This window comes from Prionailurus viverrinus, chromosome F1 (assembly GCF_022837055.1).
Source record: "Prionailurus viverrinus isolate Anna chromosome F1, UM_Priviv_1.0, whole genome shotgun sequence".
Lineage (NCBI taxonomy): Eukaryota > Metazoa > Chordata > Mammalia > Carnivora > Felidae > Prionailurus > Prionailurus viverrinus.
In genome coordinates, this window is record NC_062577.1 from 25643303 (window position 1) to 25670489 (window position 27187).

The 27187-nt window shown below is 40.3% G+C and overlaps 3 protein-coding genes across 8 annotated transcripts in view; 2 read left to right on the plus strand and 1 right to left on the minus strand.

The window, feature by feature from the left end:
* Positions 1–2176, minus strand: part of TOR1AIP1 (torsin 1A interacting protein 1) — a 45335-nt gene extending 43159 nt beyond the window's left edge. The window contains exon 1 of one of the 2 annotated variants that reach the window (XM_047839685.1): positions 1329–2176. In XM_047839685.1, the coding sequence (XP_047695641.1) occupies positions 1329–1806 (478 nt within the window). In that variant the 5' untranslated portion in view covers positions 1807–2176. The remainder of the gene's footprint in view (positions 1–1328) is intronic. The other variant, XM_047839687.1, reaches the window with a different exon arrangement.
* Positions 669–22776, plus strand: LOC125154974 (torsin-1A-interacting protein 2). Of its 5 annotated transcripts, none has more exons than XM_047839694.1 (2): positions 669–741; positions 20317–22776. In XM_047839694.1, exon 2 carries the CDS (start codon positions 20977–20979, stop codon positions 21370–21372), a length of 396 nt encoding a protein of 131 aa, XP_047695650.1. In that variant the 5' UTR covers positions 669–741; positions 20317–20976; the 3' UTR covers positions 21373–22776. The 5 variants fall into 5 exon arrangements, with proteins under 5 accessions (XP_047695650.1, XP_047695649.1, XP_047695648.1 ...); XM_047839693.1 differs by lacking the exon at positions 669–741 and adding an exon at positions 1358–1488; XM_047839692.1 differs by lacking the exon at positions 669–741 and adding an exon at positions 6259–6390.
* LOC125154973 (torsin-1A-interacting protein 2-like) overlaps positions 6264–27187 on the plus strand; it is a 31853-nt gene continuing 10929 nt past the window's right edge. Inside the window, exon 1 of the mRNA XM_047839690.1 lies at positions 6264–6390. The gene's annotated coding sequence lies outside the window, so the exon portion shown is untranslated. The remainder of the gene's footprint in view (positions 6391–27187) is intronic.

Below are 27187 nucleotides of genomic sequence, written 5' to 3' on the forward strand. Positions count from 1 at the left end.
TAAAATAGAGGTAAATCCTTCATGTGTTAAAAAAGCTGATAACACTGCACCAGGTTCTGTGGCAGAGTCCATATAATGTAACATTTATTGCCTACTTGTGCAAAGCATTCCTCAGATACTGAAGGAGGTACAACCTAACTTCAATGATGGGATCTTTGTCTTCAGGTTTCTAACCTTAAAAGAAACACACACTAACCTATATATGAGCTAAACTGTCTTGAGTACCTACACCCAGTAGTAACTTACACATCTTTAACATAAAGTTTTCCACATCAACGCATCTTTAAACGTGTCAGCACTTCAGGTGTCAATAGGTATGTGCTGCCTCTGACTGCTCTGAGCTGAAAATCCACCTCCTTTTCCTGGCCATCAATGGTTTACCGCTAATTATGTAATCCCATTGTGATTCAAACCCTCGGATTTTTACCTCATAGGTGCCTTACGTGAGGCTAAAACAAAACTTCACCTGTGACTCAGGATTAGAAGGGGAAGAGGGAGGTGGGTGGGAGAGGATGGCTTAAGGGAGTTGATTCACCTGTGACTTACCTAAAACTATACGCTCACTTTGTCAACATCCTTTTGGCCCATTTAGATAAAAACTAAGAATCCTGTTTCGTCAAGCTACTTAACCAATGAGGTTACACTGAGGAACCTCAAGTGGCGAATTTTTGCAGAGATCACCACACGTGAGACAGAGCGATCAGCTCAAAGTTCAGGATAATTGACTTAGCCCACCTCGGTGTAAGTACCTGGGAGGGGTCTCAATCAATTCATCAACCACTTGGAACTCCCCAAATTTCCCTTCCCTCTCCCCTGACCTGGGTAGCGTTGGAAAAAGACTGGAAGGTTACATTAGAACCATAACTCTCAGCTAGGGACTTCTGGCTTTTCAGAGTTAAAGGAGGAAATGGAAGTGGCTTTGGTAGCAACATCCGCAGGACAGAGGAAACTGAAGTGAAACGGAGTCCCAAGTGTTTTGATGTCGCGCCTGCCACCTAACTCGTCCACCCTCCGTGACGGCCTGCAGATAAAGGCAATTCGGGACGCCCCTGCTCGACGCACAGGGATGCGCAGAGCTCCCGGATCAGGTCGCTCAGCATGACTGCTTACCCAACCCTCAGCCGCCTGCACCTCTTGCCCGCCTGCGGTCGGGGCGGACCCCGCGTGGGGGCGCCCGTCTATCCGCGCCGCGGAGCCACTGGAGCCCCGGCGGGGATGAGCTGGGCGGGAGCTTACGCCCGCCCGACACGCGCACACACCGCTCGCGCCCGCGCGCCTGCGCTTGCTCCCCGGCTCGCGGCGGAGACTGTTACCTCCGTCGGTCTCACCTTCAGAGGAATGAGAGTCCCGTAACCCTCTCCTGGTCGTAACCGGAGACGGCTCTAGCAGAGGCTGCTGTGACTGCTGCTGCTGTAGACGGGTAGTCCTTCGCGTCTTCATCTCCTCGGCTTCCTGGAGTCGCGGCTGCCTCCTCTGCCGAGAACGAAGGTAGTAGGCGCTTTCTCTCACTTCCTCTTTCTCAGAATCAGGCCGGAACTCTTCTAGCGGGACTCGTCTTCTCGCCGGGGACTTTTCCTTGGCTACCCCGGGCTCGAAGTCGCCGTACACTTCTGGCGGCTCTTCCGAGAACCTCACTTCCCGCCGGCCGGGGCGCGACGGCGAAGGGATTCCGTACGCAGGCGCGTCACTGCCGCCGCCATTTTGAGGGGCGAGCCGGCGCCTACCCTCCCGCAAGGGGGGCCGGGGTGTGACGTATAGCCCCCATCCTTCCCTCCCCGGCTCCGCCCGCCTCCCGTCGCCCGCCATAGTTGTTGACGTAGCTTGAGTCGATCGCGAAGGTGGATTTGGGGTCCCTAGATTCTCCTGCCGTGGGTGGCGACGACTTTTCGGGGTGTCGGGCGGTGCTCGCGGCGGTCAGGGAGGCAGTTGAGAGTCGCCGGGGCCTCCGCCTGCGTCGTCGCTGCTGTGCTGCAAACCCGCCTCTGGGCCCATGGTGTGTCCTGAGGGCTGTGGGAGAGGCAGTGCCTATGCTGGGTCAGCTGCTGCGGGTCACTCCCGCCTCCTGGCTGAAGGCACCAAAGAGGAGGAGAAGAGGGAGGACGACGTCGCTGTCCTTGGCCTTGGGGGAAGGTGGGAGGGGACGACGGAGAAGGGACAACTGGCTGGGCAAATTGCCTTTCCTGAGCCCAGCTGCTCGTGGCAACTGTTGCCCGCACGCAGGAGACGCCGGTCCTGGCCCCCTGTTCCGAGTTTCTGGGGGAAGGCCGAGCGAAAGTCGGGGGGAGGGGGGGAGAAGTTTCGGTCCTCGCCCCCAGGCTGTTGCGCAGTTTTCCTGGAACCTTTTTGATCGACGGCTACCTTAGCCATGCCTTTCCAAACTTATTACTGGAGTGATGATATAAAGATCCTTTTGCAAGGGCTATCTGTTCTTGGAAATTTCTTAGTTTTTAAGCCCCTTGTGAAGGCAGCCAGTTTTACATTTTAAGTCACCTGTTGAGAGTGCAAAGTCGTATCTGCAGATACACGCTCGGGTAGATTTCCATTTGCAGAATGTATGCAGTCTTATTCCTGGCTTTCGTGTTAAAGCTGTATTCCAGCAGCACTGTTCGGAAACCTTATTAGTGCTGTGTTATGGACGTTGAGAGATGAACAAATAACTTTGATTAAATAAGAGCGCTGTAATTTTAACTTATGGCCCATTCTTATTTTGATTCTGGGCATGACTTGATCTACTGACTTTGATTTAGGGTTTCTTGCGTTTAGTTTATTGAATAAGAAAGCATGATAAAAGCTGTTTGTTTCAACTCTTCATATTTACAGATGTGGATAACCTGCAGTAACTAGCCAAATTTAGACATATAGAAAGTCAATAATTGAGAGAAAAGATTGTTCCCTCAGACATATACACTTGTCTTGGAAGACTTTCTAGAACTTATTTTAGTGAGTAGGTTTAAGAAATTGTAATTTTGGAAACCAATTACTGAGTCATTCTGAAATTTTGGAAGATGTTTATTTCAAGTATTTTGAATCACCTTAGAATGTTTTTCAGTGACTCGTTTGCTTAAACTGGGCACAAATTTCAATTTAATGAAAGCCTCAGGTGTATTATATTTTCACTAATTGTCCATACATTTGGCTAGATAGTTACATGCTTTAGAGAGTCACCTAGGTTTTAGACTGTTAGGATCAGTAGTTTAGTTCTGTTTACAATATACAATATAGCCAAAGAAGCTGGAGGAACAGTATCAAAGGAGATGCTGCCTTTTTTTTTTTAGCTTTTTAAGGGAAAATTAAAAGCGTATTCTCCTTTGTCCGCTTGGGATAAGTGGTATTGTATGTGGAAAATTTGTGAGGCTTAATTCTTTTCCGATAAAATGCTGAAAAGTACTGATACTTGGTAATACCTGGCTTTTTTATTCACGATTTAAGTAACCCTTTCTCTGTAAGGTGCCTATTATAGTGCTCATTAACATATAATTGTAAAAATTCTTTCATGTAATTTTTAAAGGATATAAAACTTTAATAGTGTTAATACAAAGTTCATATTATGAACATCAGTGCATATTAAGTACGTCTTTAAAACATTTACCAGTATAGTCTCTACATAGACACTTTGGATACAAACTTTAAAACTTAGGTTTGGGGACATATTTTAAAAAGGACAAGAGGTTCTACATGTTGCTGAATAATCAGAGAAGATGAGAGGTTCTACCTGTTGAATAATCAGTATGGTGGTGTTTTGAAATTTTAAAATGCTTGTAAAAGCTTAGGAAAGAAACTAATGGCTTTCACTTTCCAAAGAAACAAATCATGAGAACATTAAGTAAAGTCAGAGGCATGTAGCTTTAACATTAACACATATATTTGCTTAGGGTTTTCCCTCTTTGGTCTAGATAATAATCCACAATCCTCGCCCTGGCATAGGCTAGGATTGTCTCCCACTCCTAGCAATCTTACAAATACCAGCTTTCATCACTAACTGTGAAGTGAGGCTAAACTCTTATGAAACCAGATATTCTGCTGTAGGTGTTTTCCAAACTGTAAGAGTGGCCCCAAAAGAGTTGACGTTAGAGGCAGTAGATTCATAGCCAGTAGTGGAAGGGGTTTGCTGGGTCACCATTACCAAGAGGGGGCATGAGCTCTGGTTGTTAAACAATTACTTTGGGAACGTGAGAGATGTGGAGGAATTCAGTGGCTCGAAAGAGAAGACAGGTTAGAGAAGAAATGATTATAACAAAGAATACACTCATTTAATTCATATATTTATCAAACATCTATTCTGTACCAACATAGATGTTTGATAAATATATGAAAAATTAATGAGTGTATTCTTTAGCCTTAGGGTATTTGCCATATATGAGGGAAGATCTCTATTAAAAATTATAATTCAGATTAAATGGCATCAATTTGTATACCTAGCTGTTATGCCTGAGTCTAGAAATCTAGTGTTGTTGACGCTGGATTTCTAAAACAGCTCTTTTCCTTATTTTTTTAAGTTTATGGATTTATTTTGAGAGAGAGAAAGTGTGAGTTGGGAAGAGGCAGAGAGGAAGAGAGCTATAATTCCAAGCAGGCTCTGCGCTGGCAGCTTGGAGCGCAATGCAGGCTCGAACCCATGAACCGTGAGATCATGACCTGAACCCAATTGGACGCTTAAGTGACTGAGCTACCTGAGCACCCTTAAAGCAGCTATTTTAAAGGACATAGTTTATTTTAAAATAATGTAATTTTTGTATATGAAGTTTTTGTTTTTAGGGTAAGCAGAAATCTAGTTACTTAGAAAGCATTTATCAATTCATTGTGCATCATCACCTATCTGGTCAGATAGGAAAATAACTCTATTATCTTAGCAGAAAGGCAACACTGTTCCTTTTTTTTTTTTTTAAACATTTTATTTATTTTTGAAGAGAGACCGAGTATGAGCAGGGGAAGGGAAGGGCAGAGAGAGAGGGAGACACAGAATCTGAAGCAGGCTCCAGGCTCTGAGCTGTCAGCACAAAGCCCGACGAGGGGCTTGAACCCATGAACTGTGAGATCATGACCTGAGCCAAAGTCAGACACTTAACCTACTGAGCCACCCAGGGGCCCCAGCAGTGTTCTTTTCTAATAAGGAAAAAATTAAAATATTAAAGCAAGTTCAAGAAATAGTAGCCAACTCCATTTATTTCCCATTCTCACAAGTAAATGGAAAGTATTTTAGACAGTTACTGCAAGTGAAAATGTCTAGCTGGAAGTGTTATACTGAAATTAAGTGAAGTTAAATTCAATGAAATGAGTGGGATATAGTAAATACTGTTCCACTTATTCTTTATTGGTTTAGAAATTGCAGTCAATTATTAAACAGTATTTAGGAATCCTGTGACTTTTGCTGAAAGAGAATGATTGAGAAATGAAGGCACCAAAAATCACCACCACATAAAGAATCATTAATCGAATAAATATTTATCTTCTGAAATGTACTACACGATCCCTCTTCTAGGTACTGGGGGATATGGTAGTGAAAGAGTAGACCAAAGACAACCCTCCCTGCCTTGGAGTTTATATTCCATGGGGGTCAGATAAAAATCAAAGTAAAATAGTGTTTTGGTCAGAAGTGTTACAGAAAAAAAAAAGAGGAAAGGGAAACTGAGCTTTAGGAGAGTAGGTTTCTTCTGTGTTGTTTTGAGTTAGTGTACGTCAGGTACAGGAGTTTTAGACTTATTTGCCCCTAACCAATCGTGTGTTCTTCGCTAAATTCCTTGCCATCTCTCAATCTGCACATTTATGGGATTGACCAAAATAATAGCTATTTTTCATCATTTATTACTATAACTTAGCAGGTACCGTTAGGTACATTAGCATGTTTACGGACAAATGAGGTTTGTAAGTAGCCTTGTCCCCGTTTGACAGGAGCAGACTGAGGGTTAGATTAAGCAACTCGTTTGAGGACACTCACCTTGTAAAGGTAGAGGCCAAGTTCCAAGCCACGTCTAACTGGTACTGGGCATTATTGGGTAGTGCCCTCACAGTACTGGTTCCATGGGTTGTTCCCCGGTGTCTTGCAGAGATGCGCGCTTTCCTGTAGGATTGCAGGGATATGGTCCCAGGCGGTTCTGTGGTGCGCATTCGCCACGCCTCTCACCCTGGCATTGGCCAGCGGGTGGGGAGTGGAGAGAGGGGCGTGCAGACTGGGGAGGAGGAGGGGCGGGCCAACTACCAGTCCCAGCATTCCGTGCGTCCCTCCCCTCCCCTCCCCACGAAGGTCTTCGTCACGTGGACTGGGACCGGGACGACGTTCTGATCCTCCGCGTCCGAGGTGGGGTGCAGCCCGGCGTCGTGGGGCAAAAAGAACACCGAAGGGCTCTCCAGACGTTGACAGTCGACGATTCAAGACCCTGCTAGAATTTGTAAGTAAGTAAAATGTATATACAACTTTTACATGTGTTAATATTTGATCCGAAAGCTTCTTCAGAAAGATTTTTCCAAAACGATCCCTCCCCGCCCCCACCTCCCTACAGCAAAAACCTTAAACGGGGAAGGTTGGGGGCGTATTTTTTTTTTTTTTTGGTAGTAAAAGAGGAGAAGCAGAGTCTTGTAAACGTTAAACAGATTAAGGTGGGAATAAGTGTTTGGGTTGGACTTTGAGACGAGAAGCAGAATTTCTATAAGGCTCAAAATGTAAACGGGATATCTGACTACCGCTGTGGGTGGTGATTACTCCCTTTACCTGCGTGCTTATTAGCAGGATCTCATCCTACGTAATCTCAATCCTTATAAAGTAGTGCCACCTCCGCGCCCCACCTTTTTTAGCCTTAATGGTGCTAAAAAGGGCCAAGGTTGAAGTTTAGTTAGACGCTACAATTACTCATTTGTTTATGTATTATGTACGTATTCTCAGTTGTATTTCATACCTCTTGAGAAAGTTTACTCTTTTCTTTCTTCAAGAAAGTGTGTAGTACTCCCTAAAAAAGTGGGGCAGGGAGTGAGAGGAAAAAGAAGAAAGTGTGTAGTATTCTCTACTTTATCAGTAGTGCTTGTTAGACTTTATACACGGTTACAGGAATCAGTTATCTTAATCTGATTCTATATACCACTTTTAGTTTTACCGGTTTTTAGACTTTAAAACATTTTATTTTAGATCTGTATGAGAAATCTTTGTCTTTTTTTTTTTTTTTTTTAAGAATTAGGGCCATGGAATCTATCCATATTTACCAGTTTTATTTTTTAAGCACATGATTAGCATATAAATGGTCAGTGGAAAATCATTTAATGAGAAAAGGAATTTCGTGATAGAAGAACTAAAAATCTCAGGAGTCTGTATGGATTAGAATGGCTTGAAAATCTGACGTTTGCTATGGAAACTTTTAAGTGAGCACCTCTTCTCAGTAATGTTTATTATGCTGAAGGCAGAGTCCACAACTTGATTACCAGTTTTGTTGCTGGTTTATCACATAACCATGAATGACTCATTTAAGCTCTATTTCATTTGTTTTTCTTACTAGCATAGAGATAATACAAGCCTGAGAGCTCCTATAACTCATGAATAGAGTAACTTATGAACTTAGTTAATAATATTTGAGGATTATTGAGTATTTTAATAAGGTGTTGTGTCTTGTATATGATTTATTTTTGCCTAGAAGTTATTTTAAATTATACCATGGAAATCTACGTTTCTCTGAAATGCCTCTTGAATTTCCTAAGGGGAAGTTTGCTCAGAGACTCCCTATCTGCTTCTGCTGTTACTCATTTCGCATTTAGAATTTTAATTGTGTTACAATTTAATTAGTATTCTACACCTTATGACTACTATTGTGTCCCACAAGAGATAATTCCATAGAGTGACTATACTTTATCACAAGTTTTGTACAGCAAATCAAGCATTTTGTGAATAAAGAACAGTGTCCCCAACATTGGTTATAAGTATAGAATTTGGAGTGAGAGCTGTGTTTGAATTCCTGTTCTGTCACTGTGTGACTTGGGCAGGTTACTGTATTGTTCTGATCGCCTTTCCTTGTCTGCAAAGTTAGAGATTCATAGGGTTATTTGGAGTATTAAATGGGATAGTTTAAGGACCCAGCAGATGGGAAATTGGGCTGTTTTCCTCTTTACTAACACCATGATTTTGGTAATCAAAATAGGAAGAAAATCCACCTATAATTATAATACTTCAAATGATTAAATTGTGGGGCGCCTGGGTGGTTCAGTGGGTTAAGCATCTGTCCGGCTCAGGTCATGATCCCTGGTTCATGAGTTCAAATCCCTCGTGGGTCTCTGTTGACAGCTCTGAGCCTGGAGCCTGCTTCATATTCTGTGTCTCGCTCTTTCTCTGCCTCTCCCCTGCTCACGGTCTGTCTCTCGAAAATGAATAAACATTAAAAAATTTTTTCAGGGGCGCCTGGGTGGCGCAGTCGGTTAAGCGTCCGACTTCAGCCAGGTCACGATCTCGCGGTCCGGGAGTTCGAGCCCCGCGTCGGGCTCTGGGCTGATGGCTCAGAGCCTGGAGCCTGTTTCCGATTCTGTGTCTCCCTCTCTCTCTCTGCCCCTCCCCCGTTCATGCTCTGTCTCTCTCTGTCCCAAAAATAAATAAAACGTTGAAAAAAAAAAATTTTTTTTTTTTTAAATTTTTTTCAAAAGATCACACACACACACACACACCCTCTCGTTTAGCCCTTGATCGTGGGCATGTGTAATGTGAATGTAATAACCTTTTTTGCAGAAAGTCAAATTTAAAAGATTGGTTAACTTCTGAGAGTTTTGTTTTAGTTCTGTAAATAAAGCTGTCTGGGTCTGCCTTTATTCTGATCTATTTATTCTGCCTTTATTCTGATCTATTCTGATTATGTAGAAACAGCATAATTTTCTTTTAACACGGTTTCCATTTGCTCTCCTCATTTCAAAAAATACAATCTCTAGGCACCGGGTGGCTCAGTTGATTAGGTGTCCAACTTCAGCTCAGGTCACGATCTCCTGATCCGTGAATTCCAACCCCACACCGGCTTCTGTGGTGATACCTCAGAGCCTGGAGCCTGCTACTTTGGATTCTGTGTCTCCTCTTCCCCTGCCCTGCTCGCTTGTGCTGTGTGTGTGTGTGTGTGTGTGTGTGTGTGTGTGTGTCTCTCAAAAGTAAATATTAAAATAATTAATAAAAGTCTCTAGTGACACTTTTATTTAATAATTTTTGAGGGCTTCTTGTGTGCCCTCATTATGGCAAATGCTGCTCGTTAACTCTTACAGTGCCTCTTTCTTCTAGGTAGTGTTACTCCTTTTTGTGGTTAAGAAAACGAAGGCATAGAGAAGAGTTCAAGCCAGGTACTGGAGCAGTCGGTCAGGCCTAGTCATCAGAGGAGAGTGCTGCAAGGGGTTTATTTTTGCAGCTTCAGTGTGTGAATTTTAGGTCCTTTATGTAGACAGGAATTGATCCTGGAGGCTGACCTACAATTTCTCTGTATGTAAAAGTAACAGTATTTGTAACTACTGTGACCACATTAAAAACAGTTTTTATAGGAAAATGATGAAGAATAGGGAAGTGTTGAGTGCCTGAACAGAAGAGGCATTCACCTATAGTTTTATTAATTGTATCAATGAAAGTATGATTTATATACAAGATGAATTATTAAGGGTAAACTTTTTTTATTAGAGATAAACATAGGGTTTATAGTGCCGGAAAACTATTCTTTTAAAGCGGTGTTTCTCAGACTTTGTGGTGAAACATTAGGATGATCTGGTGAACCTCTTAAAACACAAACTCCTGCACCAGCCTCTCGGAGATTCTGGTTTAAGTAGGTCTGGGGTGGGGCCCAAAAATGTGCATTTCTAACATGCTCCAACATGACACTGATGATTTCCAGTTAATATGTTTAGTAAGGAAACAAATACTAGTGGTGGCTGTCCAAATTGTTGGCTTGAAGTGAAACTGGTTTTTGAACACTATCTTTTGATAAAAAGAACTAGGATTTTTGGAGACATAGTTGACTCCAGGGCTGGGACAGGGAGCCTGGAACATCTTGTAGTGCTTGAAATTCAGGAAATGATCAAAAAAGTTGAGGGTCCTGGTTGAAGGCACACAGGAGCCAACTTGAAGGAGCTCCTAATGGCCAAAGTTGGAGCAACAAAATGAATGCAAAAACATTATATAAACCCAAATTGAGGATCATCAGACAGAATAAGTGACCATTACTTTTCAAAAGCGTCAAGGTCACAAAGACTAAAAGGTCACAAAAGACAAGAAACTATAAATTACAGATTGAGGAACTGTCTCAGTTTGGAGATGCAGGAGAACTAACAATTAAATGCAATATAAGATCCCAGGTTGTACCTGGAACAGAAAAACGACATTAATAGAGAAACTGGTGAAATTTGAACAGTCTGTAGTTTAGCTGATAAAAACCAATGATTCTTGGTTTTTATAATTGTACTTCAATTTTATGAGATGTTGACTTTGGGAGAAACTAGATAAAGGATGTAAGAGAACTCTGCAATATTTTTGCAACTTTTCTGTAAGTTTAAAATTAGTTCAAGGGGTGCTTAGCTGTCTGTCAGTTGGTAGAGTGTACAACTGTTGATCTTGGGAGTTGTGAGTTTGAGCCCCACATTGGATATAGAGATTATTTAAAAATAAAATCTTAAAAAATATATATCATTAGGGTGCCTGGCTGGCTCAGTCATTAGAGCATGTGACTCTTGGTCTTGGGGTTTTGAGTTCAGGCTCCATGTTGGGTGTAGAGATTACTTACACCTCTTTCAAAAAATAAAATGTATTCAAAATAAAAAGTTTAATACAAATGTGTTGACTTAGCGTAGATAGTAAAGATGATTAGCGGAGTTGAGCTAAAACTGGGAATCCATTAGTGTACCCAAATATTAGCAAACTCTTTGATCCTTTGTGCTTTGCTTACTGCCTGTACTTAGTCCACCCAAATCTGAACTACAAGTCAGGGGAGTTGGGAGGGACTAAGAAGGGTAAAAAGGTTAAGAAGGAAAGGAAGTTTCTTTACTCAGAAAATATGTATGATATTTGAACTGTTCCAGGCATTTAGTCCTTATTTAAGAAACAGTTACCTAAGGAAGTAATTGGAGTACTTTTTTTTTCTTTCTTTAGTACTTTTTCTTTTTTTTTTTTTTTTTTTAAATTTTTTTTTTCAATGTTTATTTATTTTTGGGACAGAGAGAGACAGAACATGAACGGGGGAAGGGCAGAGAGAGAGGGAGACACAGAATCGGAAACAGGCTCCAGGCTCTGAGCCATCAGCCCAGAGCCTGACGCGGGGCTCGAACTCCCGGACCGCGAGATCGTGACCTGGCTGAAGTCAGACGCTTAACCGACTGCGCCACCCAGGCGCCCCTCTTTAGTACTTTTTCAAATTCCCTTTCAAATATATGAAAGTACCAATTAATAGGAATACTGGGAAGTTGTGGGAAATTGTGAAAATAATACTAACATATTATGACAACAAATATGGTACAGAGGAGTGGGCAAGACTTAGAAAGCCTTAGAAATTTAGTTTGAAATACAGACAAATAGCTGGTATAAGTATAGAAATACCTAAGCTTGGCACTGAGTCTCACTATTGAATGACTCATATTAACCTTAAAGGTTTGACTGTTGGTGTTTGAAATTGAAACTGTAACAATTTGAAGGATGGCTTTTGGTCCATTAGGGCAAGGTCAGTTGAAATGTACCAATAAATGCCTAAAGCAGTTGTTCCCCTTTAAGGTATGCTAGCAATCCATACATACACCTGTTTTATCTGTCAGTTCCTGGGGTGAGAGAACACTCTGCAGCTGTTTTCTAACTCAGGATCGAATTTTTTTTTTGTTCGCCTGTGTGTTCTTCAAAAGAGGGAACAGTGTATGTGGTAAATAGCACTGAAATTGTCATCCATAGGTCTTCTCTACTGATCTCAAGACTGCCAGATTAGAGCTAGTTCCTCACAAAACAATCTGAAGACTTCTTTAAGGAGCATTTATTTTCATAATAAATTTTGAACAGAATTAGTTTAGATTATGTGAACTTAAAAATAAGTTCCTTTTTATGCCCATACTCCTTAATCTCCTGTCATCTAAATTCTAAACTAGTTACAAAATATGAAACTCAAAAGATTTGAGTTTGTGTGTGAAATGTATCAGAGATACTGTCTTCTATAAAAAATAGACATTTTTGATTATTGGTTAGCCTTAGAGTATAATATTCCATGGGAAAAAATATTCAAAATAAGAATTCAGGGTTTAAAGCATTTACATTTTTTGGGTTTTTTTTTTAATGTTTATTTATTTTTTTTTTTAATTTTTTTTTCAACGTTTATTTATTTTTGGGACAGAGAGAGACAGAGCATGAATGGGGGAGGGGCAGAGAGAGAGGGAGACACAGAATCGGAAACAGGCTCCAGGCTCTGAGCCATCAGCCCAGAGCCCGACGCGGGGCTCGAAATCCCGGACCGCGAGATCGTGACCTGGCTGAAGTCGGACGCTTAACCGACTGCGCCACCCAGGTGCCCCTAATGTTTATTTTTGAGAGAGAGAGAGAGAGACATTCTGAGCATGAGTGGGGGAGGGGCAGAGAGCTAGGGAGACAGTCTGAAGTAGGCTCTAGACTCTGAGCTGTCAGCACAGAACCCGACACAGGGCCCAAACCCACGAACCTTGAGATCATGCCCTGAGCCAAAGTCCGACACTTAACCGACTGGGCCACCCAGGTGCCCTTGTGTTTCTCTGTCTTTTGATTTTATGTATCATGTGGAGAGTTAGCTAAGGCTGTAGTCTGAGGGATATGTTTTCCTGGAGAAGTCACCCCAATCCTGACTCAGTCTGAGACTTAGATTATCATATGATAAAAAGAATGAGACAATTCTTACCTGTCAAAGGCAGATTTGCGCTTGCTTCCTAACATCTATTCAGGAAATAGTGAAGAATGAAATAGAATCAAAATATTTAATGAAGGTAATTAGTATGTATTAAGCTGCCATTATTAGTAGATATACATTTCAGTGGATTAAATAGAGTTGCATTTTCATTTTTCAGTTAAAGTGCTGTTTTCTAAATTTTCTTCTAATAAAGTTTCAGGAAGAATTATAAATTTACTTTAGTTCTTACCAAAAAACCTGATTTGTGTTTTTCATTTGTATGACATTTATGCAGTGGAGAAACTCTTTAAACTTTGGCTTTTAAAACTGTTGTTGGTTAAAAGATTTGTTTGAAAACCTTGCTTTTTCTGTGGGCCTTCCAGAATTTCCTAGGAACTCTACATACAATCTTTTTATATCTATCTGAAGGCATTTAGCCTTTACCCAAAGTATGGTTTCCTTTCTGGATTCCCTGGACACATAGAAGTCCTGTAAGATTTTCTCTGTATCCATAGTTCGTGGCTTTGGGCCTAGTACATGGTTGTTTTCCTCAGGAACTTAAAAAATTACGTTTAATAATCAGAGTAATTAATAGTGGTTCTCAAGGTATTTTCAGTATTTCTACAAGCCTAATAGTAATCATATTTACTTTAAATCAGCTACTTTTAACTTAAGCTAATAGTGGAATTGAGGAAGGAAACAAATCCAGAATATCTAAATCTTTCCAACTTGATGATAGAGGAATTTTGACTATTTATCTGTAATTTAAAATACTGAAAATTTCTTAACCAGGGCCAGTAACACTATCTTCTTTCTTTGTTAGAAGTTCTAATTGGCAGATTGACATTGGCAGATGTCTAATAAATTTTTTTAATGTTTATTTTATTTTTGAGAGAGAGAGTGTGAGCAGGCAAGGGGCAAAAAGAGAGGGAGACAGAATCCGAAGCAGGCTCCAGGTGCTGAGCTGTCACCACAGAACCCAACGTAGGGCTTGAACTCCGGAACTGTGAGACCATGACCTGAGCTGAAATCAGACACTTAACCGACTGAGCCACCCAGAAGCCCCAGATGTCTAATTAATAAAAATGAGAAAATGAAATTATTACAGGAATGCTGATTGTTTAGACATCCTTCCAAAATGAGATCTGAGGAAGGGTGTGCTAGGAATAAAAATTGCATTTGGTAGTAAAATGATTGGGAACCATTAACACGTAATGGTTTTGAACTACGTCAGGTTCCTTTGGGAGTCTAAAAATACCTCTTTCTAGGAAAAAAACACATGTGTACATAAAACATTTTGTATGTAATTTCAGTGGATGCAGGACCCCCTAAACGTATCCTAGCTCTTACTGTGTGAAGGTGGAAAATTGCGATAGGTGATTTTCTCCACCCCTACCTCAGTATATACACACTGTTGAAGAGCAGCAAACAGCTCATATGTATGAAGAGGCTTCTTAAAGCTTAACTGTTCCTACTTCAAAAAGGCTGTGTCTTACAGTAGCTAGGAGTACAGGCTGTGGAACCAGTCTTCCTGGATTCAAATACTTATTTTTCTGCAGTGACCTGTGTGACCTTTGCAAGTTGCTCAACCTCTCTGTTTCCTTACCATAAAATTGATTATTCTAAGGATTACATGAGTTAATACACGTAAAATGCTCAGAAGAGACAATGGCACTCGGCGTTAGTTATTGTTAGTAAGCATTATTATCTTACAGAGGATTACTATTGAATACCTGGCCAAGTGAGGTTCTCTGGGCTACAACTTACTTAGAAGAAGGGTTCCTTTTTCTAATTTAGTACAAAAGCACCAAATGAAATAATGTCCCTGCAAAACGATGCATGTCTTTATGGGAGTATGCCTAGGTAAACTTTCTTTTCCATATCAGTATTAGGTAGGTCTCATTTCTGTGAAGAGAGAGTTGTTTACAATTTTATAAGAAAAACTAAGATCTGTATTCTGTAAGGCTTTTTTTGGTCCTCAGTATATTAGCCACCCTCTGGGCAAAGTAACTGCTGCGCTCTTCTGGTCCACAATGTGAAATTTTGGTTCTGCCTATTAGTCTCTTTTTCTAGCCCATTAGTATTTCCACTCTAATCTTTTTAAAAATTATAACATTGAATAGAGATTCCGTAAGCAATTAGGTTTTATGATACAGTGAACCTTGTGCCTCCAAAGAGTTAAAAAAATATTTGTGACAATATTTGAAATGTTCTGTATACCCTTCCCAATCCCATCCCCTTTTCTCTCCCATCAAAATTAACAATTCTCCTTGTGCTTGTTGTTTCTTTTTTAGCTTTATTGAATATTTATTCCTAAATAATATATTGAAACTTGATGTAAATGAAAATGTGTAAGTTTGTGTGTGGGAGGGTTCTACTACTTTCAGTTTTTTTAGGTTAATATTCTTGAGTTTCATCTGTGTGTATATGTACGTAATACGGGCATACTTTGGAGACTAGTGAAGATTTTTTACCTACCACTGCAGTAAAGCATATATCTCAATAATGTAAGTCAAATCAGATTTTTGGTTCCAGTGCATATAAAAGTTATGTTTATACCGTAGTACGTTAATGATGCAATAGCATTATGTTTTCTTTAAGTGTACATACCTTTATTGCTAAAAAATGCTAACCATTATTTGAGCTTTTAGTGAGTCATAATCGTTTTGCTGGTGGAGGGTCTTACCTTTATTTTTTTAATATAATTGATTGTCAAATTGGCTTACATACAACACCTAGTGCTCATCCCAACAAGTGCCAGGAGTGTCTTACCTTGATGTTGATGGCTGCTGACTGATCAGGGTGGTGGTTACTCAAAGTTGGGATGGCTATGGCAATTCCTTAAAAAAACAACAGTGAAGTTTGATGCATCCATTGATTCTTCCTTTCATGAATGATTTCTTGGTAGCATGTGATGCTGTTTGGTAGCATGTTACCCACACTAGAACTTCTTTTCAGCACTGTAGTGAATCCTCTTAAACTGGGCCACTGCTTTATCAGCAAAGTTTATGTAATATTCTATATCTTTTGTTGTCATTTCAACAATCTTCGCAGGAGTAGATTGCATCTCAAGAAAGCATCTCTATGGATTGCTTTGCTCATCCATAAGAAGCAACTCCTTCATCCATTAAAGTTTTATTATGAAATTACAGCAGTTCACTCACATCTTCAGGCTTTACTCCTAATTCTAGTTCTCTTGCTGTTTTCTACCACATCTACAGTTACTTCCTCCACTGAAGTCTTGAACTTTCAGTCATCTGTGAGGATTGGGACCCACTTCCAGAATCCTGTTAATGTTGATATTTTGGCCTCTTCTCTTCAATCAGGAATGTTGTTAATAGCATCTAAAATAGTGAATCATTTCCAGAAGGTTTTCATTTTACTTTGCCCAGATCCATCAGAGGAGTAATTCTCTGTGGCAGCCATGGCCTTACAAAACATACTTTTGAAATAAAAAGACTTGAAAAAAAAATAATAATAAGACTTGAAAGTCTAAGTTACTCCTTGATTCATGGACTGCAGAATTGACATTGTGTTAGCAAGCATGAAAGTAACGTTAATCTCATTGTACATATTCCTCAGAGCTCTTGGGGACCAGGTGCATCGTTAATGACCAGTAATATTCTGAAAGAAATCTCTTTGAGCAGTAGGTCTCAACAGCGGGCTTAAAATATTCAGTAAGCCATATTGTAAGCAGATGTGCTGTCATCCAGACTTTGTTCCATTTATATAGGAAAGACAGAGTAGCTAGCATAATTCTTAAGGGCCCTAGGATTTTTGGAATGGGGGAAAAAGAAGCCTTTTGCTTCAACTTCAAGTTACCAGCTGCATTAGTCCCTAACAAGAGAGTCAGCCTGTCCTTTGAAGGTTTGAAGCCAGGCATTGATATTTCCTCTCTAGCTGTGCAAGTCACAGATGGCATCGTCTTCCAAAAGAAGGCTGTTTTAATCTACATTGCAAACCTGTTGTTAGTGTGACCACCTTCATTAAGTAAGTTAGCTGGATCTTCGGGTTCATTTACTGCAGCACCTACACCAGCACCCGCTGCTTCACGTTGCACTTTGATCTTGCGGGGACGGCCTCTTTCCTTAAACCTCTTGAGCCAACCTCTGCTAGCTTCAGACTTTCCTCGTGCGGCTTCCTCACCTCTCTCAGCCTGCATAGAATTAGACAGTGAGGATTTTGCTCTGGACTGGGCTTTGGCTGGAGGGAATGTTGTGGCTGGTTTGATCTTCTATCCAGAGCACTCAGACTGTCTCCGTATCAGCAGTAAGGCTGTTTCACTTTCATAGCACTTGTGTGTTCACTGGAGCAGCATTTTTCATTTTCTTCCAGAACTTTCTTCACTTTCACAACTCTGCTGTTTGGTGCAAGAGGCCTGATTTTCAGCCTGTCTCAGCTTTCTACATGCCTTTCTCAGTGAGCTTACTCATTTCTAGCTTTTGATTTAAATGAGAGATGTGCAACTCTTCCTCTCACTTGAACATTTAGGGATCATTGTATGATTATTAATTGGCCTAATTTCAATATTGTTGTGTCTTAGGGAATAGGGAGGCCTGAGGAGAGGAAGAGAGATGGGGAAACAGCCAGTCAATGAAGCAGTCAGAACACACAACTTTTATTAAGTTCAGTGTCTTACATGGGTGTGGTTTCTGGCACCTCGAAACACTTAACAGCGGTAACATAAAAGATCACTGATCATAGATCACTGTTACACATATTATAATAATGAGAAAGTTTGAAATATTGTGAGGATTTCCAAAATGTGACACAGAGACATGAAGTGAGCAAATGCTGTTGGAAAAATGATAGTGATAGACTGCTTGATGCAGGGTTGCTGCAAACCTTCAATTTTTAAGAAATGCAGTATGTGAGAAGCACAGTAAAGGAAAGTGCAATAAAACAAGATATACCTACCTCGATTTGTTTATCCATTTTACTGTTCATAGTCATTTTGGCTGTTTGGCTGTTACACGCAGTACTACCGTGAATATTTACATTCATGTTTTCAAATGCAGATGTGCAAATTTTCTGGGTTATATACCTAAGAGTGGAATTACAGAGTTCTAGGAAATGCACACCTTCAGCCTTACTAGATAATGCCGAATTAATTCCAAAAGTGGTTGTACTAATTTATGCTCCTATTGTTAGAGTATAAGGATTCAAGTTATTTGTATTTACCATTTATGTTTATTGGGCACATAAACATGAGTACTTCTCTGACACATAGTACTTTGTACGTGGCTGTGCAGTTGTTCCATACAACCTTATTTACTTGGGTAAATAAAAAGCCAAAAAGCCCTATTCTCAGGGATTTTATGTTTCAGTACAGACAAATGGCTAAAATGTTTACTATATCAAAATGGAAACAACAAAGCAAGGAGAGGGGACGTTATCTCGGCTGCTCTTGGATCTATATGGGGATTCGAGACTCAGGGGATGAAGTACCACTCCGAGGCCCTGGGCTTTATTTAGTGGTCAGCATAAACAGAGATACAGGTATGATGAGCTTGGTTGGGCCTGATGCTTTCAAGCTGATAATGTCAGTGAAGCTGTGGGTGGGGGGTGGGAGTGGAGTTTGAGAATCTTGCCAGGAGCATTTCAGGAGGCCCTCTTCACCTATCAGTGGTAAGGCTTAGGAATGAGGGAAGAGGCTGGTGATAAGTAATCTTACTCTGAGCACTTAGTGCTTTGGGGTCCCTTTTTGACTCTTGGCCCATAGTGGTTTAGAGGATCAGGGGAGGGGCTGTCTTGTCTGAAACATGAGGAAACCTAGAGTTCTTGAATTCAGGAATACTTGGGTCTCTAGTGCTTTGTGGACTCTTGAAGTTGAGAAATGAAGGTTGGGGGAAGGGTGGGTTTATTTTGAGTACTTGGAGCTTTAGGTCTGGCTCTTGACACTGCCAGTGGAGACATGGAGTCCTGGGGGAGGGGTGGTTTTACCGAGAGTGTGCAGTCCCCATTGTCAGACTTGTTGATTTTTGCCAGTCTGGTGGATGTGGAATACTGTCATGTGCTTTCAATTGCATATTCCCGTTTCATGCCAAAAATCCAAAATTTCTTATCTTTTCAGTGTTAGACTTAGCCATATAACTCTACTAGTGACTTTTATGTTGAGCCCCACGATTGTGTGGCTTTATTCATTTGTTCCATGTACTAGACCTACAAGGTTTCCCAATTCAATAACTGAAACTTACTCTGGTGCTCTTGTCAGTGGACCCTCAGGTGTTCAGTGTTGTCACCATAAAGGTTGTTAAGTCAGGATCCCTGCATCCCTTCTGTTGTTCACTTCGAATGAGGAGCTGAATTGGTAGGCCACACCCATCCATTGTTACCTAACCTCAAAAAGTACATCAGTATATTTACTGACTTTCTCACCTCATCTGGGGCTCCCATCAGAATAGGAGCCCTGTATTGCAGCAATGTCAGAAACTCTTCAGTTACCTTTTAAACTTGCCATTTTAAAATCTGAGTATCACAGCTACCGTTGATAGTCTGTAAGGAAGATGCTTCGGCCAAACCACAACTAAGGCTTTCACTCCTCTGCTTTTCAGGCCAAATCTTTATATAGTCTTAGCACTCACACCTTTCCCTGTGTTTCTTAGTGCTCTCACAGGATCAAGCCTCAGAACTCACAAAACACTGCAGAAAAACAAGGTATATGTTGTACTTTGGCACATAATACTTTCTAGGTGGCTATGCAGTTGTTCTATACATCCTAGTACCTGACCTTATTTATTTGTTGCATTCAGTGTCATGAAGGAGTATAAAAATGATGATAGTATCTATAAATTCCAACTTATTTTCTAAATATTTTCCAAGAATTGCTCAGGACTATTGCTCAATAGTCCTCAAGACTTGCTTGAGACAATTTCGAAGAATTGCTCAAGACTATACCTGACTTGCCTTATTAAACATTATAATGTGCATAAACCTATAAAGATAGATGTGGGTAATAAGACCTGTCCCTCGTGGTTTCTTTTTCAGCCTTCAAAAGGATTGCCTCCAACTTCCTATAGTTAGCTTTTAACGATATTTCCTGATGATTTTGTAAGCATTTTCCTGGATGGATTGAAGTCTTTTGTAGAAAGGCTGTCACCATTGTTAATGTTATCCCACAAATTACAGGAATATCATATATGTCACCCATTTCACAGAAGAGATACACAAGAAATCTCAAAGTTTTACCAGATTAAACATGATTATATAGACTTTATTATTACTAAAATGCAAAAGGAGTTAGCAAAAAGAAATATAGTCCTAAGAATACTAAGCTAATACAAATCTTAAATGAACCAAAACCCTTCCTAGTGCCCAAAATAAGCATAACTCCCAACAGATACATTGGTTTGAACCCATATAAAATTGTCATGGAGAAACCCACAAGACAATTCTCATCCACCTTGACTGGCTCAAATGATTTCCAAATGCATGTTTCTAATAATATTGTGAGCAACTCAAAGCCCATATGAGTCGTCTGAAGTTTTATCATTTACAGGTATGTGAAGCATTTCCAGACCCTCCAACCAACTCAACATCAGCTACTTCTCTGTGTCCTGATTAAGGTCCTCCCAAGAAAGACTTCATTGGATCCACGCTCAAGAGGACTCTACCAGGTTTTCCTGACCCCCCTCCATCACTGTAAAGTGCCAAGGCGTTAAGACTTGGGTACCTGTGTTACAACAACAAGTGCCAGCGCCCACAAAAGACCCATTGGACCTGTCAGCTCCTCTGTTTCACCAAGCAGACGTAATAATTTACCAGCAAAGCAGAGTAAGCCAAGTGCCTCTGCATGATACCACCAGCTGATAACACACAAGGAGAAATAACTAATTTAGACTAGAGCCCCATCTTTTCTTGAGAAGCTGGGATTTCAAGGAACTATTCTGAGATCTGTGCTGCTAATAAGCGACTGACAACATTATAGACGAAATCGGTCCCTGGGTTCAGAGACTGAGTTGCAATTGAGTGAAAAACAGACAACGAAATCTTGAAGAATTGCACGGAGGTGCAAGCCAAATTTAACTCTGGTTGCCAAGTATTTTCAGACTGAGAAATTGCTAAACCAGACCTGTAATAGGACTGGTTATTTGGGTATCTGTTGTCATTGTTGCCTCTTACTGTTACATTGCTTTCTGTGTTGTTTTTCTAGGCCCAGATGTTCTCAGATAATTCACATTGCCCTGACTGTGGACAACAATGGTTCCCTAGTTTAGAACTAGGCCATTGGTTGTACCAGACTGAACTTGTTGAAAATGAATGTTACCAAGTATTCTTAGACCGTATTAACAGAGCTGATTATTGCCCTGAGTGTTACCCTGATAACCCTGCTAATAGAAGTCTTGTTCTTCCTTGGTCTTTCCCACTTGAGTGGGCTCCCCAAAATCTTACCAGATGGACCTTTGAAAAAGCTTGCCATCCATTTCTTCTGGGTCCTCCACTGGTTAGAAAAAGGATCCATGACTCTAGAGTAGCTGGTTTTAACCCTGCATTGCAGTTAATCTTGACCAGAACAGATAAAACCTTGAACAAAAAACTTGGCCAAAACAAATAACTTCTTAAACATTCAAAATCATGGAGACTCTAGAGTTTTGTACTCGTAGCCCAAGGAAGATGGAAAAAAGACTCCTTTCTAAATATGATATAGACCGTCACTACCTTGGGGACCTGCTTATTAAATTGTTGGATCTGCTCCCATGGTCTACACATACTTTGTTCAGCATGAATTTAGTCAGTATTCCAGCCAGACCGTTCATCTAGAACCAGTCTAATCCATGTTCCCTATGTTTTGGAATTCGCTTACCCCTCCTAGAAAGCTCCACAGCCTTATTGTGGACATATGACAGGGTAGTCCTGGAGGAGAGGCCCTATACTGTATGTACCATAATGATACTTCTCGTGATAACTTTTGTGGGAAAGCATCCCTAATAGCTGGATTGTAGATTATTCCAGTAAAACAGCTAGATATTTTAATAAGAAACTACATTGTTCTAAATTCCATCTCTTATACATTAACCCGTGGTAACACTTACATAGGTTATACAAAAACGTGCAGAAATACCATTATCTATATTCACTTGGCTCTGCATAAGCAAAGACTATCCTGTCTTTGTGGTGACTGAACTTAGAATGTTTTCCCCTGGAAATGGAAAAGTACTTATACTATGATATGAAATAGATGATGAAAGGCGGTATCAAGCTTGACTCCATAGATACTGTGAACAGTCTAGGGGAAGCATCTCTCTCAGAACTAAGAATGTTTTGCTGGACATTGACCACATTCTGGTCTTCACTTGTTTATGAGAATCATGGAACCACAGTATAGGAGAAACGTAGAAAAACCTGTTGAAAACATCTCAGAGGCCACTGAACAATTGTAAAATCCCTCTTGAGATACTAGATAATTCAGTGCTTGTGTAGCGGCTCAACAATGTTCGTAAGGTCCCAGGCTCTTTCTGTTCTTCCCCCCTGGGATCCTTATGGAAGCTTTTTGTCCTTATAGTTGTTTCCCCAGTGAGTACAGTGTGGCTGTTGCTGTTACAGACATTTCATTCCCAATCAAAGGCCGGAAGTAGGATACAGAATGCTTTTTCCTTTCAAGTCTTTTTTATTTGGGGAAAAAAATATTTCTTCAAAGTCCCTTGCAGATTTTCATCTTAAATCTCGTTAGAAGGTACTGGTTCACAAGAGAGCCTGAGAGGCCTGGCAAAGGGGAATGGGGTGAGCAATGCCTGGGTAAGATATATTGTGTCCCCTAATAAAATCAGGGCTCTTTTAGGAAGGGATAAGCGAGGAATGGCTATTGGTATGCGACAAATGCCTACCACATGTTGTGCAACCTGAAGTTGTTATTCTGTATAAAGGATGTACCCTGGAGATCTACCCTGTATCTGCCTTATGTCTATCAAAATGGAACTTCTCTCTTGTTACATTGCTGAATAAAGTGTGTGGACTGCTATATTGAGTGAAGACTAGTTAGTTTATCATTAACCCTTGGTTAATAACTCCCTTCACTATCCTAAAGCTCTTTCTAAAAAAGTGAAGTTTTATTTAGAGGTATTGCTTTTGATCAATATTATTGTCGCCTAAATGTTTTCAAACACATACTGACAAACACTTTACATATGTGCAATTTTAAGTATTGGCAAAATGTTTTAACCAAAGATGGTTTTAACTAATGTCTCCTTTAAATAGTAGAAAAAAATGAAATGGATATGTACTGTTGATTTTCAGACTAATACCTAGATGAGCTTGTGAAGATACGCACATTTCTTGATCTCACAGAAATTTTGATTCCTTAGGTTGCTCTTGGGGCCCAGGAATCTGCATTTATAAATAGTGCTGCAGGAGATTCTTATGCAGGTGCTGTATGGATACTTTGAGAATTACAGTGGCAGCACCTCTGTGGTGTTTAGTTATCTGGCTTTAAAAGGAAGGAAACTGAGTACTCACAATACTGCATGGTAGTGATAATTATTGTATTTTGCTAGTGACATTTAAAGAGGTTTCGTGTCAGACTAAAGGTTGCTGTTGATATTTCTGGTTATAAGTCAGTCACATTTTTCTCGAAGTACAAATATGTTCTAAAATTAATTCTCAAGACAAATGATCTAGAGGGTTATCCAACATTTTAGATTATGTGAGCCGAATTAATCTACTTCCATACTGTGGCAGAGTTGATACTGCTACTTATATATAATGGTGGCCATTTTAAAAATGACTTTTATGAGTACTTCCTGTTATTTGATGGCAGACTTAGGAGTGGAAAGTTAAAAGAAACATGCTGGGGTAGCCTGGGAAAGAAATACCTACTGAAGAGGAGGGTATCTTGGGTTGTGGGTGACTGAGTTAAGATCTCTAAGTGATAGGAGAAGGAAGCCCAGGCAGGCAGGAAGGCATAAAAGAATTGTGTGGAATCCGGAGTATGTGGCAATCAGCATGCTACATATATCTGTAAGAGTGAGATGGGCCATATGCCCTTCCATCTCTTCAGTCTTTGACAGCCCTTGATTCTCCATGGAATCTTAACACAACTTGAAAATTGCTTATTACAGAGGAAAAACAATGGCCTTTGCAGCCAGTTGACCTGTGTTCATCTTCGAATTCTGGCACTGTTAAATGACTTTGGGCATTTTAACCTCTCTCTTCAGTTTCTTCATCTGTCAAATAGTGCAGTAATAACCTACCTCATAGTGTTCTGGGGTTGAATGTGATAATATATGCCAATCATACGGCACATAGTAAGTCTTTAGGACTAGAAAAAGTATAGGAGAACAGGTAGAACTCAGAAGTGTAGGGATAAGGATAGAGTCTTAATTTTAGAACTGGGATTAAATCCAATTGTTAGAGCTCAATCCTGAATTACCAAAAACTTCTTAAGTCCCTTCCAATGAAGGACTCCCTTGATCTTGGTACTGAGGTTGACGTTGTAGTTGAGTCCAGTGGTGTTAGGTATAAAGATTAAGAAGCCTACGGGGATGGATGCTCTCAAGGAAATCCTTGTCACATTTTTTAGGCCCGTTTACAGTCATAATTGTGGTAGATGTAATTGCTGTGTGATTTGTTCTATCACCTGAGACTTTCCACAACACTAAAATAAGCAGTTTGAGAAAATTTGAAGGATATGTGCAGAATCACCCAGGTCATATGTGCTAGAGTCACAATTCAGACCTAGATTCAGGGTACTTTGCAGTATGTTCACTACAAGTTTTTTTTTTAGTGTCACGGTTAAAAGCTTGGGTCCCACCGTCAGATTGAGTTCAAATCCTGACTCTGCCTTTACTAGCTGTGTGTTCTTGGGTAAGGTTCTTAACCTCTCTGTATGTCCATTTCCTTGTCTGTAAAACAGTAATAAGACTATTAATCCATACATCATAAGACTGTTGTGAAGATTAAATGAATTAATACATGAAATGCTTTGGATGCTGCTCGGCATAAAGAAGACGCTCAATAAATGTTAGCTATATATTTTTGTTGTAGATGTTTCATATGTTGTAGCTATAGCAGAAGTATATATTACTTGAGGGCCAAGAGAACCTGATTTTTATCCCTAGAGCCTAAAATGACAGGATTCATTAAAATAAAAGTGTTTAAAGGCAGAAAAAGGTACATACACTTATTGGGCCCGGACTACCATACATTTGTCATGATGGCATTTATGTCTAAATTACCATCCTAGATTGACTGACTGATACTCTTGTATCTTGGCTGCTAGGCTTCTAATTCATATTCTCTCTCCCTCCTCCTCCTCCTCCCCCTCCCCCCTCCCTAATTTACCACTTAGTGTTGCAGATGCCAGTGCTTCCTGGTACTTGCCTCTTCCTTCTTCCCCAGGTCTCTAGGTCTCCGTCCCCTCCCCTCACTGGTTCCCATAGAGGTTACAGGATGAATAGAGGTTGGGTGAGGTCTTGCTGCTCTCCCAGCCCTGATTTTCTTCTCAACGGCAGCTTTTTCTTGTCCTGTCTCCTTTCAACTGGTTATGACAAAGTGCATGGGAGGCTGTCGTTGAAGTATACCTCTGTAACACAAATTCATTGCTTGTGAACTCAAAGAGTTACCATTACAGGCTTTGCCTTTTGATTTTTTTCCTCACAGAGCTGATCCATTTTATTACTCATTTAACAAAAGTATTAACTACATCAAACATATAGAAAAATCCAGAAAATAACACTCACTAGGTACTCAGATCTAAAATACGTTAACATTTTGCCACATTTGCCTCCATTGTTTTGTGTTTTTTTTCAACATACAGTTGACACAGTTGAGACCCATTCTTGTCCTCCTCCTATTCCTGCCCTTCCCTCAGCAGAAGCAAGCACCAAATGGAAGTTTATGTGTATCCTTTCTGTTCATGTGTTTAATTATTTTATATCTGTTTAAGCAGTGTACAGAACAATAAAAGAATTGACTGCTTTCAAAATTTTATTCAGTAACAGTAACATTTATACATAAATGTGATGTGCACCAATTTGTAGAGTTTCTCTTCGACACTTAATTTTGTATGTTGGAGTCTGCTGAAGTTGGTTGTATTGCTGCAGTGCAAAGGTCATGGTCACCAGACAATGAATACATACTCAGCAGTCACCATTACCATTGGTGCAATGAGATGGAACAGAAAGGATACATCTTAAAAGAACACAAGGCAGCCACATCTGCAGAGGAAGCAGTGAGGCAAATTCGTGTCCTTGTTTACAAAAGTCCCAGGATGTGGAAATTAAGGAAGGCATCCCTCAGCCTACCATCTGGAGCATTTTCCACAAATGGAGACTAATCTGTTTAACCTGTTGCAAGCCCACATTGAGACTGTTAACGCAAATTGATACAAGTCTTGCTGCAGGTTTCAGGGTCACAGGGAAGTGCAAAAAGTGGAAAAATGGATCATAACCTCCACATATGTGGGACATTGAAAAACAACATTTTACAATGGAACTTTTCAGGGATTCACTGAAAGTAAATCTTTTGTGCCACGTGAAGCACACAGGTCTTCATCAGTTCCTTTTTGCCAAAGATCCATCAAATGGAAATGATGGTATAATCATGGACACAATAATGGAATGGTTTTTCCCACAGCTGCAAAATCTCCAACATCCCCATTTTCCATCAGGATGAGGCTCTGCCTCACTTCCATTATGCAGTCCAGAGTTTCTTAATGTACACATTTCATGGCATGGATTGGATAATGCTCAAAAAGTTGACCTGCCTCTGGAATATTGGTCTCCAGATCTCCCACCATGTGACTTCTTGTGAGGATGTGTCAAGAACCCCTGTGTTTGTACCACTTCTTGTAGCATTGAGGGAATACCATTTCAGCTATGAACAGTGTGATATGTTTGTTACAAAGGGCCTAAATGAAATGGGCTACAGGAACGTGTGCCTTGTGACAAGAAAGGTATTTACTGAGCAGTTTTAAGATTAGAGAAATACCTGCGATGGTTCCTTTTGCAGAGTGTTTATTGGCTGCATCCTAGTTAGCAAGTAATACATTTTTGAAAGCGTTCAGTTCTGTTTGTTGGAAACCAAATTAATTGAGGGTATCCTACGTGCAATAAAATGTACAAATTTTAATTTTGATGACAAACGTTAACTACCTTAATAAAGATACGAAACACTTTACTAAACCCAGAAGCTTTCCTCATGCCCTTTTCCAGTGAGTACTCCTTCCCCCAGTAACCACTTCTATGTTTTCTGTCACCATAGACTACGGTAAATAACCATTTGCCTATTTTAGGACTTCATATAAATGGAATCATTTGGCAGATACTCCTATGTGTGGGTCTTTTTTCATTCACATTTCTTAAGCTATATCCATGTCGTGGCTTGTATCAGTTCATATTTATGCCATTTGTTCTTCTTTTGAATCACTCTATATA

Bases quoted from the DNA above. Each gene is read 5' to 3' on its own strand.
- LOC125154974 (XM_047839694.1), top strand. From the start codon at position 20,977: ATGTTCTCAGATAATTCACATTGCCCTGACTGTGGACAACAATGGTTC.